This window comes from Xiphias gladius, chromosome 14 (genome assembly GCF_016859285.1).
Source record: "Xiphias gladius isolate SHS-SW01 ecotype Sanya breed wild chromosome 14, ASM1685928v1, whole genome shotgun sequence".
NCBI lineage: Eukaryota > Metazoa > Chordata > Actinopteri > Istiophoriformes > Xiphiidae > Xiphias > Xiphias gladius.
The window spans coordinates 13,334,007-13,347,771 of NC_053413.1; the positions used below are offsets into that span (position 1 = coordinate 13,334,007).

Below are 13,765 nucleotides of genomic sequence, written 5' to 3' on the forward strand. Positions count from 1 at the left end.
TTCTACCTTGTCTTGAAAATATCACAAAACACCACCAATAAATTGGCTAAATTGTAAAGGTTTAATAGACACAGGGGCAAGAGAAAGGTCTTCAAATAATATGCTCTTTATATAAATTTTTTTGCAAGTGATCATGAGTGAATCTAAGAGAAATAGGTGAGGGCATTTCCTCATTGGGGTGGTATATATACAGTAGCTTTGTTGATAGAGCAAAACATAGTGGTTGAGCTGATAAAGACGAACACAAGTTATTCAAAGATGAAGACCTCAGTGGCTCTGTTGGCTTTATGCCTCCATTATCTGCTGTTCCCGGAGGTTTCCAGCATCCTCCCTGCTTGGCCCTGTGAGCAGAGAATAAAGGAACTGGACGCCAAAACGTCAAACAATGAAAAACTGTTCAAGCAGCTGAGGCAAGAGACCAAAGGTAGGAGCAGTTTTTTTTCCCTTATTTGTTTTGCCATCACCTTGTAATTCATGTAATACATTAATGTGGCGCCACTGAAAACTTTGCTCTATTAAACTTGATTCAATCAGGTAGTCTCATTGAAATTGAAATCTCTTTTTCAAGAGCGAACAAGAAACATTCATAAACAGACAACTGCACAGGCAGCTTACAAAACCAACACAGATAAGGCTAAACACATTCCATACAGTTAAATGTTGAAAATGTTTTTGTATCACCTCCTCATATTCATCAACCTCACATGTACCTTTTATTTAGTACTAATTGGCAATTTTTAGCATGCTGATACACTAAGATGTTAAACATGGTAAACATTATACCTGCTAAACATCATCAAAACAACATTTGAGCATAATAGCATACTGATGTTAAATTTAGCTCAAATGGCTGCCATGTCAAATTACAGCCTCTGTCTTTTTATCAAACATTACAGAGTAGTATGTTTAGTGACTACAGTTTTCAACTGTGGATAAATGCACATGTTGTGTTGTAGTGAGCATTTACTGCAGCAGTATGGGGTATGTGGGTATGACTCAAGATAAACTGCAGTGTCCATATTCATTGTAATGTTGCAACTTAGTTGTTGGACAACGATGGAGGTCTGTTGCACAGGAGAATACATTACATCAGCCCTTGGCTGAAAGCAAAGTACTTGTTAGTAGGATCAGTTCATTGTTGGTGTTACCAACTTGTTTGCATCTAAAGAGAAATGGAGGCCAAAATGAAAAACACAGAAACGTTTAGAGGATCTGAGTAGGGAGGTTCAAGGTAAGAGCATATAGTAAGCTATAGGTTTTCATTCTGCCTTTGTGTAGGTATCATTGAGCCTTCTTTTTTTATTTGCTTTGTCTAAAGATTGTTCTCCATACTCACTAAACTGTTTTTCTTTTTTTAGCCATACTTATCTGAACTTCATTTCACTTACAGAGTGAATAACAAATGGCCACTGAAGGTGCTGTGGTTATTTTCATTATCAAAAATCCAGATGTTTGGCCGGAGTCTCATGTACACCTGGTCTCCCTCTTCACATTGTTGAGTCATGCCGTTTGTTGCGGTCTCTTAATGGCCTCAATCTGCACGACTGAACACAGTAACCATCTGCACTCCATTCTTCATCAGTCGCAGCCCCATTGGTCTAGTGATGATAAATTATGTCCAGAGAAGCTGAAGTAAGTGATGGGTCAATGTATGAGCCTATTTGACCTCCCATATGTTTATCAGCAAAATCCCCACTGCATCACTGTCTTTAAAAGTCAGCCGAAATCCCTCTAAACTTAATCTTCTCTGAAGTAGTAAGCTCTTTTTTCCCTGCACAGCTACATCATCTGTGAATACAGGTGCTAATATAAAGTCAAACTTTAGCTGCATACAAGACATACGATGAAGGAAGACTTTCTTGCGTCCACTTTTTCTCACTGGGGAAACCCATTCTCACTGCCGGGGCCAGACTGAGTGTGGGTGTTGTCAGCTGTGACACTGGTTTGAGTTCATGTATTTCAGTTTTATAACAACAATAAAGACATAAAAGCCTTTCTTGAATCCATGGTGAAAAGTTTAAACAGAAGGTGTTATAGGAGGAGGTTTCTGCAGTGGCTGGAAGGTGGCAGTGTTTAGAGGGACATTAGATGATCTCTTTGAATGTTACCATTTCTTTCTCAGGCTCTCTGTCCGAACAGCTCATAGATAACCAGCCACAACAACTACTGTAAATTAGTGCCATGTGATCCTGCTTCTTTGCTCAAACCCGATCACATGGAGCCACTGCATGCACAGCCACACAAGTGACATCTATTCATCCCTTTTCCGGCTCTGTGCCTGTTCTCCATTTTTTATCAAATTTTCATTCTAATGTTGATATTTTTTCCTAAAGTGTGTGAGGTTCGGCTCAGGTAGTAAATAAGAAAAGGTCTGTGGCTGTGCCAATGCAAACAATTTATTTTTACGTGGTTGAGAGGAACTGTGTATCTGCTTCAACATTTCATAGATCTGAGGTGAAGTCACTGCAACACAGGAAGTGCCCTATCATCCACCCTTCCTTTTCCCCATACACTAAAAAGCTCAGTTTATCAGTGAGCTGTGGTTGATAGATTTGCAAACAACAAAATGCTCATGTAGCACAGATTACAAGCATGGACGCTTTAGACTAAACTGGTTAAACGTTGCAGAGTATCAGTTGAATGGAAAATTGCTTTTAGCTTACATGTATTAATGTCAGCTAAAATATTTTTCCACTATGCTTAATGCATAGTGGAGCGTTAAGCAGCAAAGATATTTCCCCCAGGAATTGGCTGAGCTAAAACAGAGCTAAAACAAGAGTGAATATTGGATTTAGATTCATCAGGTGGACACAAATATGTTTCCAGATGAATGCTAATGCTACTCCATGTCTGCTGGGTCAACACGGACAACTTGCAACTTGAAAATAAGTGGTTACTGAGATATGAATGAAAACGTGTGAATCAGCAACAGACTGAGGTACTGATGTGTGTTTTTTTGAATGGTGGTGTAAGCGCAGAACTAAAAAAACAAAACAAAACTACACGCAGACTAGAGACAAATTAAAGGAAACCCCTGAAAAAATGTGAAAGCCATACACTTGCAGATAAATACTGTGTTGTCCTTGTCTTGCCTCCGACCTCTGCCTCTACTTATATCTATTTACAACACACACACACACACACACACACACACACACACACACACACACACACACACACACACACACACACACTGACATGTAAAAGCCAAACTTTACTGACTTTACTGAACTGATAGATTTGTACAAATTAAGATCTGGCGATGCTGGTGGAGGTGACGCTTATAACCTGGAGGTTTCTGGATCACAACAAGACTGAACAAGTAGGATGAAGATTAAAGACTGTCAGTGTATCAGCCTATAATCTATGGTGTCCTCAGTAACTGTGTCCTATTTAATGTTCGTATATTTCATACTGTAAATTGAAGCTTATAATATTTAGACTGGTTTAAAACATTGTTGTGTTTATTATACTATGTGTGTTTATGTATGTGTGTGTGCTGTGTCATATTTATGGCAGCTTTCTGCCATTACAGTGCATGCCCTTCTTACACTACAGATACCTTTGTGAGCATAAATTTACTTATTTTAAATTTACGACCTTTGGCACATTTTAATACTGCTACATGTTAAGTCCTGTTAAAATTTACATGCTAGGTCATTGCAGTCTGAAAAGAACAAATGGAGACCTGCTACAACACGGACATCTCAGAGCAGATTTTAATTAGCCGAGAGCGGTCGCAGTGGCCCAGTGAAGTAAATGAAGAGCACCATTTCTCCTTCCTTTCCTGCTGAGCAGTAATGTGACTGTACAGGATTTCACTGTTCATTGGACATCCACGAACCTCGAGGCAGTGGTTAGCACTGTCGCCTCACAGCGAGAAGGTTCTGGGGTCCAAACTCCGGCTCGGCCGGGGCCTCTCTGTGTTCGCATGCTCTCCCAATGCATGTGTGAGTTTCCTCTGGGTGCTCTGGCTTCCTTCCAGAGTCCAAAGACATGCAAGTCAGGTTAACTGGTGACTCTTAAATTGTCCTAAGGTGTGAATGTAAGCGTGAATGGTTGTTTGTCTCTATATGTCGGCCCTGTGATAGACTAGCGACCTGTCCAGCGTGTACCCTGCCTCTTGCCCAATGTCAGCTGGGATTGGCCTCATCCCCTCCATGAACTTCAAAGGTTAATCAGTTTAGCTAATGGATGGATGGATGACAGTTGTAGGAGTCAACTCATCAAGCCGCTGTCAATTTTGACACCAGGGATGATGGCTAATCATGATGGCTAATTATCAAACTGGCTAATCATCAAACTGCCACACTCTCTTTTTAATTGGTATAAATATTACATACAAATGTTCACACTGGATTATAATTGAAGTAAAGGAAACTTTTGATTCTAATGTCAATTTTTAAAGTCTTTTCTGTTCACTATCTGTTTAAGTGGATCTAAAAGTTATAGAATACAATTTGTATATTCAAACCGATCTATTAAATCATCCTTAAATGTAAATGTATTGGTATAAATAGGACTCCATACCCTTTTTTCTCTTTCGCAGTTGTACCTGTCTGCCCCCTTGTGGATGTAGAGGATACAACAGCCAGATCCTATGCAAAATATTCTGTTGTCTGAAATCATTTTAAATTACAGCTATAGATTATACTATATACAATTTTCGCCCAGACCAGAAACATGCAGCTTTTCAGAAAAAATCATGACCACAGAAGTGGATGTATGTGCACACATATGCAAAGGTACATCCATCACTCACTCACAGGCCTAAGCGTATGAGTGTAAAGGCTGAAAATGGAGAAGTTGGATTAACGTGGGGGAGTTGTGAGCACCACTGTGTGTCCTCCCACTCAGTGTGCAGTGTGAGAGGCAGATGCAAGCATTTGGTCTATTTCAGTCCCTGGATATGTATGGTTTTTCTTCACTCTTTCATCCAAGACCAGAGTGACTCATCCACACTTGTACACAATCTGACCCCTGCGCGCAGCAAGGCCACGCTGCTAGAAAAATCAGACCCCCACAGTGGAATAACACTTTCACTTACTCTCAAGGATTGGCATCTGTCACTTTTCAGTGTTTGTAAGTGTGCTTCTGTATCATGTGCTGTATCATCTTAATGGTATACTCTTATCTTGTTTTTTGTTTTATATCTTGTTTTTTTTCTCTGTTATCTTAGGGCTACCATAAAGCACCACCATTAAATCGTTAAAAGAGTAAATGCTTAAGTTCAAAGAACAATGTTGAAAAAAACAAAAAACATTCTATTTATATTGTTATTTTTAAGTAATACTGAAGGATAAGGCTATCGCTTTTTCTAGGCTGTTCTTGCCATCCACAAAGTGCAACAAAAGTCTAAACCAACATTGCATCAGTTAGTCTTTCAGTACAAACCTTGGCCCTCAGCCCCAAGCTCCTTTTTCCCCATTCAAGATATACATCTTTAAAAAGGGATCATAAATACTGTGTATAGTTTCATTTTTGAAAAAAAGCTGAATAATTTCCTAAAACAGGTGGGCACTGTAGTGTTCCTCCAGACCAGCAGCATGACTCTTGGGATCACAGTGTTGGTCAATTTTGATCCTCTGACTTTTCCCTTCAACAACTATTGGATTTATTGCTATGCAGTTTGCTACAGATATCTGTGGTTCCCAGAGGATGACTCCTAATGACTTTGGTGATTCTTTGACTTTTTATCTAGCGCCACCATGAGGTTGACATTTGTGGTTTTTAGTGAAATGTCTCAACAACTATTGGACAGATATTATGGATTACCATGAAATGTAGTACAGATGTTCATGTTCCCACCAGAATGAATTCTAACTTGACTGACTTTACCGATCCCCTGACTGTTCATGTAGTGCCATCAGCGGGTCAAAATTTTTATTCATCTGATACTATGGTTTTATGACCAAATACCTCCAAAACTAATGACGCATCCATCAAACTCACCTGTACTTTGCGTTTAGTGCTAATCAGAAAATTTTACCATGTTAATACACTAAACTCCAATGGATAGACTAAAATACAGGATAGTTTATGTGGGATTGAGTCAAAATATACTGCAGTGTCCATATTTATTGTATTGTTGTAATATAGTTTTTGAACAATGATGGAGGTCTGTTGCTCAGAGGAACAAATTAAATCAGCGTTTGGCTGCAAAGACAGTACTTGTAGTGTAGTTAATTGTTGGTCCAAGTCTTTTCATGGAAATTGAGTAGATACAGTAATCAAAGAAACCTTTGGCCAGTTTCTTATCATACCCCTGATAAGAGTCTGTTCTGGTTCATCAAAGGAGGCGTGTATTTCCTTCTTTGTGTGGTATAAAAAGCATGGTGAGAAGAGCTGATGTAGACAAACAGAAATATTAAAAAGATGAAGAGCTCAATGGCTGTGTGGGGTTTATCACTCTTCTACCTGTGTGTGGCTGAGGTCCTGCAGCTGGAGCAACAAGCAGAAGACACGAATAGCACTGAGAATCCCAGCATTGAACCAGCTTGTCCCTGTGCTGGTGACATCACAGGGAGCCAGAAAAACTATAACCAACTTTTTTGCATCCTAAGAGAAATGGAGGCCAAACTGAAAAACACTGAGAAACGTCTAGAGGATCTGAGAAGGGAGGTTCAAGGTAAGAGCATATAGTAAGCTATAGGTTTTCATTCTGCCTTTGTGCAGGTATCATTTTCATTCAGGTTTATAATATCACCCTGTTCTCATGTTGCCTCTCAAGGTAAGCAGGTGGCATTTGGAGCATCCATTGGCAATGTTGGAAATATTGGACCCTTCAACACTGAGATCACACTGACCTACAAGAATGTCTACTCAAACACAGGCGCATACAACCCGTCAACAGGTGACCTTACCATAATGAGGTGTATTCATAGATATATGGGTTAATTTGGTAGGTAAATACTGTCTTTGACTGTGGATAAGCTGCGAAGCACAACAGTTATTGTACTTGGAGATGTAACCCTCTCTGTTGATCATCCTCAGGTATTTTCACTGCTCCAGTCAAAGGAGTCTATTACTTCAGCTTCTCTGGACATAATTTGTCATCTAGACCAATGGGGCTGCGACTGATGAAGAATGGAGTGCAGATGGTTACTGTGTTCAATCATGCAGCTGGAAGCCGTTATGAGACGGCAACCAATGGCATGACTCTAAAACTTGAAGTGGGAGACCAGGTGTACATGAGACTGCGGCAAAACACCTGGATTTTGGATAATGTCAATAGCCACAGCACCTTCATTGGCCATTTGTTATTCGCTTGCTAAGTGAAATAAACTTCAAATAAGCTTTAAAGAAGAGAAACAGGGCAGTGAGTAAGGGCAATATCTTCAGCCGCCGGACTCAAATCAATGCTATGAGTAAGACAGGATATACAATTTCCCCATCAATATTGTGTAAATTGAAAAATTTATATTCACTGATATTATGCTTGCTTTTATAAGGTAATTTAATAAGCTAACTGAACTAAACAATCCCATAATTTTAACTCAAATGCAAAACCCTAATTTGCAATTTTACTTTTTAAGTTCACTTATAATTCACTTGTATCATTTGCGAATTTGGAAATTAAAATGCCAAGTCAAATCCAAATTCATCGTTATCTAAGTCACAGTGAAGTTAAACTTCAGAGTACACTGTAAAAATATTTGTTGACAAGGGTTTTAGCACAAATGGTAATTTTCAACTAAAAAGGATTTTTATTTTAATACTGGCAGTTCTGAACTTCCATACTTTTATAAATAGTGTTTTGAGAAATACACTTACTCACCTTCTTGCCAAGGTCAAGAGTTGAATTAAAAGATTGATAATACTCTCATGTTCTGCAAGACATACGATGAAGGAAGACTTTCTTGCGTCTACTTTTTCTCACTGGGGAAACCCATTCTCACTGCTGGGACCAGACTGAGTGTGGGTGTTGTCAGCTGTGACACTGGTTTGAGTTCATGTATTTCAGTTTTATAACAACAATAAAGACATAAAAGCCTTTCTTGAATCCATGGTGAAAAGTTTAAACAGAAGGTGTTATAGGAGGAGGTTTCTGCAGTGGCTGGAAGGTGGCAGTGTTTAGAGGGGCATTAGATGATCTCTTTGAATGTTACCATTTCTTTCTCAGGCTCCCTGTCCGAACAGCTCATAGATAACCAGCCACAACAACTACTGTAAATTAGTGCCATGTGATCCTGCATCTTTGCTCAAACCCGATCACATGGAGCCACTGCATGCACAGCCACACAAGTGACATCTATTCATCCCTTTTCCGGCTCTGTGCCTCTTCTCCATTTTTTATGAAAAGCTCCATTCTAATGTGGATATTTTTTTCCTAAAGTGTGTGAGGTTTGGCTCAGGTTGTAAATAAGAAAAGGTCTCAGAGCATTACATGAATGAGGTTATGTCCTATGTCATGGGCACCTGTGTTTGGACAGGCTGTGCCAATGCAAACAATTTATTTTTATGTGGTTGAGAGGAACTGTGTATCTGTTTCAACATTTCACAGATCTGAGTTACCGCAACACAGGAAGTGCCCTATCATCCACCCTTCCTTTTCCCCATACACTAAAAAGCTCAGTTTATCAGTGAGCTGTGGTTGATAGATTTGCAAACAACAAAATGCTCATGTAGCGCAGATTACAAGCATGGACGCTTTAGACTAAACTGGTTAAACGTTGCAGAGTATCAGTTGAATGGAAAATTGCTTTTAGCTTACATGTGTTACTATGCTATGCCAGGCAGCTTGTGAAATTCAGGATGGACAGTGGGGTTTGTGTAATGTGGCATTAAGCAGAACAGGATGTCACATTTTAGGCTAGCCGCCAGTTCTGAGGAATAGGAAAAACTGTATTTGTAATATTATATTTATATCATGTGTACACAGTTAAAGAAGAAATTCCAAAACCCTTTTAGCAACGTTAAGGAAAGCAGCACTTTACTATTGCAGAATATGACTCAGATATACTCTATGTTTTTCCACATCATTATACAAGCTAGCTGCGTGTATAAAACATCTGGCCTGTTAATTTCACATTTTTAAAATCCTGATATACCAAGGTGACAGTACGCCGCTCTTTGTGTCACCAAGTGTTACAACTTCTTCCAGTGTTGTTACATCAAGTGTCTGTTACGGCCTCCCTCTGTACACCAGCAACACATCACTGATGTGATACGTGTAGATGTGGAGAAATACAAGTTTTAGGCACCACTTATACTGTAGATGACTCTTGTCATGCCTCAGAAAGAATGCAAGGCTTAATGGATTCACTTGGGAAACTCCACCGTGGTGATGCACCTATCAGGTCATATGAATGAAGAACTGCAGACGTGGATTCAAAGTGAGATTCTGGGCCTGATGGAAAATTGTGAAAATAGAAAAATACATGTAGATCATGTAATACCACTACAAACCTGTATTTTCTTTTTTAAATTTCAATTCAGTCCAGCAGACAGACAACATTACTCAATCAGGATCGTCTTTGGTATCTGGATGTAAAACTCTGATTGTTAATATTGATGCATCGGTGCGTAAGCAGCATTTTACTGTTGTAACTGCTCGAGGTGGAGCTAGTTTCAAGTATTTCATATACAGTTAGGTCGTTCAGTCTAGCCCACCAGTGTTTCACATCAGAAATCTGAATGGCTGTGAGATGACTTATGGGGTGGGAAAGCAGACAAAACAAAGTTCTGCTGCACAAATTTGTATTAAGTCTTTGCAATTTTCTCCAATCTTTTTCTGTTTGTGACATATTGGACAATTTTACCTCTTGGGGCCTTAAACAATTATTTAAATGAAAACATCTGAGAGGTTTAGAAGGGAATGTCTCTTTGTTGGAACTGCTAACAACTCATAGACATCTCGAATGTGACAAAAGGTGACAAGAAGCCCCAACTAGACAGCTAGACCTTTTGTAAGGGGGTCACAAATCCAAAAGGTTGAGAACTATAAGCTGATTGTTATTTTTACTGTAAAATCAGAATCAGAAAAGTAACTAGTTACTCCAGCTGTCGAATAAATATAGTGGAGTGAAAAGTACAATATTTCCCTTGGAAATGTTGTGGAAGAGAATTATAAACTAGCATAAAATGTAAGTAAAGTACAACTACCTCAAAATTGTAAATAAGAAGAATACTTGAGAAAATGTACTCGGTTACTTTCCACTGATACAGGAAGTGACACAAGTCCTGCTGCTGCTCATTCAAACTGTTGAGTTAGGTTGTATTTTACATCTTTGTACAATACCCCCAGATAGTGAAAGTTAGCATGAGCTTTACGTGATCCCTACCTCTCTTAAAAAGGTACGACATTTTTCCAATCAGACAGAAAAGACTGTGAGCTATGCAGTACTGCAAAGAGTTTTAGAGTTGTAGCTTAGATAACCATGCCCTGACAGTTGCAGCTACTGCAGATACTCATTGTGAAAAAGAAGTGGGCATTGCTGGACTCGCTTTTCTTTACACGGGACTTTAACAGTGCAAGCGTGTCTTTCGTGAATTTGGTAATCTGACCTTATCTCTGTGGTTAGAGGGACACTTGAAGCAGAGGCTGGTCGGCCAGTCACAGGAACAGCTTACCAAATGCCAGTCTACAGTATGTATGGCTGATTGAACTTGGCTGCAGACACAAAAAGCCCTCTCTGTCCTCGACTCTGCAGCCTAGAAAACATGCGGCGGGGAGAGCTAAACACACACTTACTGGAAACCCTACCCACTAACCAAACAACTGGACTGAGATGTTTTTTTTATTCAGCCGGGCTGTGATGGCTGTGATCACTTACTTTATAATACTAACTAGGTGTTGAAGGCCATCCAGCCTCATATGAACAGTAAACATTTAAAACCTGTAAACTCATAATCTTTGTAAACAAGCGTCAAATGTGGTATCTAGTGCCACATCTACTACCACAATATCTAAATACCAAGAAAAGCAACAACCTGTCTGACACAAGAAATAAAGTCCTGCAACTTGTTATTTTCATTGGCTTTTTTTCGATTCATATATTAGTCCGTACGATTTCTAAAAGCATTGACAATGTGCATCACAAGCTCCCAGGGCCTACGGTGACATCGTTAAATTAGCTGTTTTGTGTGACCAACTGTTAAACACACAAAGATATTCAATTGGTATTGAAAAGAGAAAAGCAGCAAATCCTCACATTTGTGAAGCTGGAGCCAGAAAAAGTTTGGAGTTTTGCTTCATAAATTCCTCAAACGGTTGAGTATCAAGATTTCTCATGAATTTTCTATTGATTAACTGACTATATGTTTCAGCACTAAAGGGGTTAAAAGTTCAAAGTACCCCTTAAGTAAAATGTATACACTTTTATGTTGCCAGCAGAGACAATCACAGCACACATTGTTATGTAAAATGCATTTTGTATTACAAGTCTTTCAAACTGACAAGTGGATGGCAGAAGATTTGCCCAAAGGGAGAATTACAATTAAGGTAAGTCAAAAATGTCACATTTTTAGAAAAGAAAAAAAAGTCTAGATAATACAGACAGACATGGCTTGCCAACAAAATGTTCTTGTTGGACTAGTACCTCGAGAAACGGCCTGAATCTGACCCAGAAACAGCAGGTCTGTTACAAGCTTAGCTTCCTGACAGTAAAATAGGAGGAGGCGCTTCTAACTTTCACACCAAATGAGACTAGAGACTATACTGAAAACTGCTTAAAAGTTCTGATTGCCATCAAGACGCACTGCAGAGGAAGTAGGGCTCATCAGTTGGCACAGTCACAGGAGTTTTCTTGGGAAGGCACTTGACATGGGGTCATGGCTTTTCCCCATGCAGCGACAGCAATGCACTAAGGTCCTTGTGTTTGTGCACACTGAGGAGGGACACCATCAGCTAAGTGCAAGCTCCATGATAAATCCACTTTCACCAGACCGGAGATGGGGGGGGGTGGGGGTAAAAAAAACGACAAAAATACAAAAATACGTAGGCGTTAACACAACTCCACCACAGTCCAAAGCTTCAAATACAGTATCTTAGTGGGTGGGTCTGTGCCTCTTAGATCACACTTGACCTTTTGCGGGAAAATTGAGATTGGATTTAATGAACCTGTGCAAGGCTTGAGCGGTGATTGATAAATTTATGGAGCGATTTTAGATACTTTCAGGCCCCCCTTCAGTCAAAAGCCCCTAAAGGTGACCAATCCCGTCTCTGCCTGGGGATTCGGCCTAATAACCCCCAGTAACACCACCACCACCACCACCACCAATAAGCTCCAAGACAGATGGACCCAGCCCAGAAGATGCAACAGTACAACTCAACAAGTAAAACCACAAAAAGAGAGAGAGAACAACAGAAAATACGTGTCTCTTAGGTTTCACAATAAGACATTCCCATTGAGGCACATTTCCAGAGAAGTGTCAAATACAAAGCTATAAAAAAATCCCAAAACATTCAAGTACTTTGTCATGTAAACACTTTTCCAGACTATTATACATAATCGATTGTTGTCGTCGTCGATTTTTGTTTGTGTGCAACAATAAGACAACAGTGTGAGGAGAGAGAATACTTTTGCAAAAAGCCTGCGGGACAAGTACTAAGCTCAAATTCAGCCCGGATGCACTGGTTCTGTATGATTTTTGTTTTTTATTTTATTTCTTTTTTTAATGTATTTTTTTTTATTTTTTTTTTTTTAGAGCACGACACATGAACAGCACTTGTCGCCACCACTGGGAACAGTCGAATAGTTCATCTGTCTGACTATTTCTGCAAACAGTTCGTCGACCGATCCTTTATTTTTGGCTGAAGTTTCCATGAACGGGCAGTTCCAGTCCTGGGCCAGCGCCTTGCCTTCCCCGGAAGACACCTCTCTCTCCCCCTCCAGGTCCACCTTGTTCCCCACCAGGATCATGGGCACCCTCTCGTACCTCTTCACCCGGATGATCTGGTCTCTCATCGGCTTGATGTCCTGGAAGCTCTGCTGGTTGACCAGGCTGTAGACCAGAATAAAGCCCTGCCCGTTCTTGATGTACAGGTCTCGCATGGAGGCGAACTGCTCGGTCCCCGCCGTGTCCAGGATCTCCAGCACCGACGGGGACGAGTCCACCTCGATCTCCTTCCTGTAGAAATCCTCTATCGTGGGGTCGTACTTCTCGATGAAGGAGCCCGTCACGAACTGGACCGTCAGCGCGGATTTGCCGACTCCACCCGACCCCAAAACAACCACTTTGTACTCCCTCATGGCTAAAGGGGGTGGGGGGGTGGGGGGGTAAGAAAAGGCAGACACCTCCTTTTTCCGCGACGAAGCCTCCTCTCTCCCACCCGCTGACCAGCCCCGATGTTTTCAAACCCAGCAGGCTGGGGAGGCTGCCCTCTCGCTGGGACAGGAGTCCAATCCCACACCGGCGAACCCTCCGAGCCCGAGCTGCGAGATCCGAGGAGAGTGACCGCTCCTGGACATCAGCGTGGCGGATTAAAGCACATTTTGGTCGCACTGCATTGTGCAACGCTGCTGGGAAGCGTGATCGCTTCTCCCCTCTTGCATGGCGTTTCCTGCCCACATCCTCAGCGCGTCAAAAGCCGAGGATCAGTTCCGCTTTCTTAAAGGAGCCGCCACCCGAAACCTCGGGCGAGGGCGATCAGATGACCAGAGACGGATTGCAGGCGTGCGCGTGCCTGTGGCCCGGTCCGCATGACCTCTGCCCTCACGCACATATTGCGCTCTCGGCCATTGCTCCCAGCAGGACACTCTCGAGCTGCCCACTGTCCCTGTAGTTACGAGTTTCCATAAGCACGTTAATGAGGTCATTCATT

General features: G+C 41.0%; 2 protein-coding genes across 2 annotated transcripts; one reads left to right on the top strand and one right to left on the bottom strand.

Moving 5' to 3' along the window:
* The first annotated feature begins 6,375 nt into the window (after nucleotides 1-6,375).
* Nucleotides 6,376-7,941, top strand: LOC120799278 (complement C1q subcomponent subunit B-like). The gene is made up of 3 exons (XM_040144314.1): nucleotides 6,376-6,628; nucleotides 6,731-6,853; nucleotides 6,994-7,941. Exons 1-3 carry the CDS (start codon nucleotides 6,376-6,378, stop codon nucleotides 7,272-7,274), a joined length of 657 nt encoding a protein of 218 aa, XP_040000248.1. The 3' UTR covers nucleotides 7,275-7,941.
* Nucleotides 7,942-11,361: 3,420 nt separating this feature from the next.
* LOC120799403 (ras-related protein Rap-2b-like) lies at nucleotides 11,362-13,601 on the bottom strand. The gene has a single exon (XM_040144573.1). It carries the CDS (start codon nucleotides 13,191-13,193, stop codon nucleotides 12,645-12,647), a length of 549 nt encoding a protein of 182 aa, XP_040000507.1. The 5' UTR covers nucleotides 13,194-13,601; the 3' UTR covers nucleotides 11,362-12,644.
* Nucleotides 13,602-13,765: the final 164 nt, after the last annotated feature.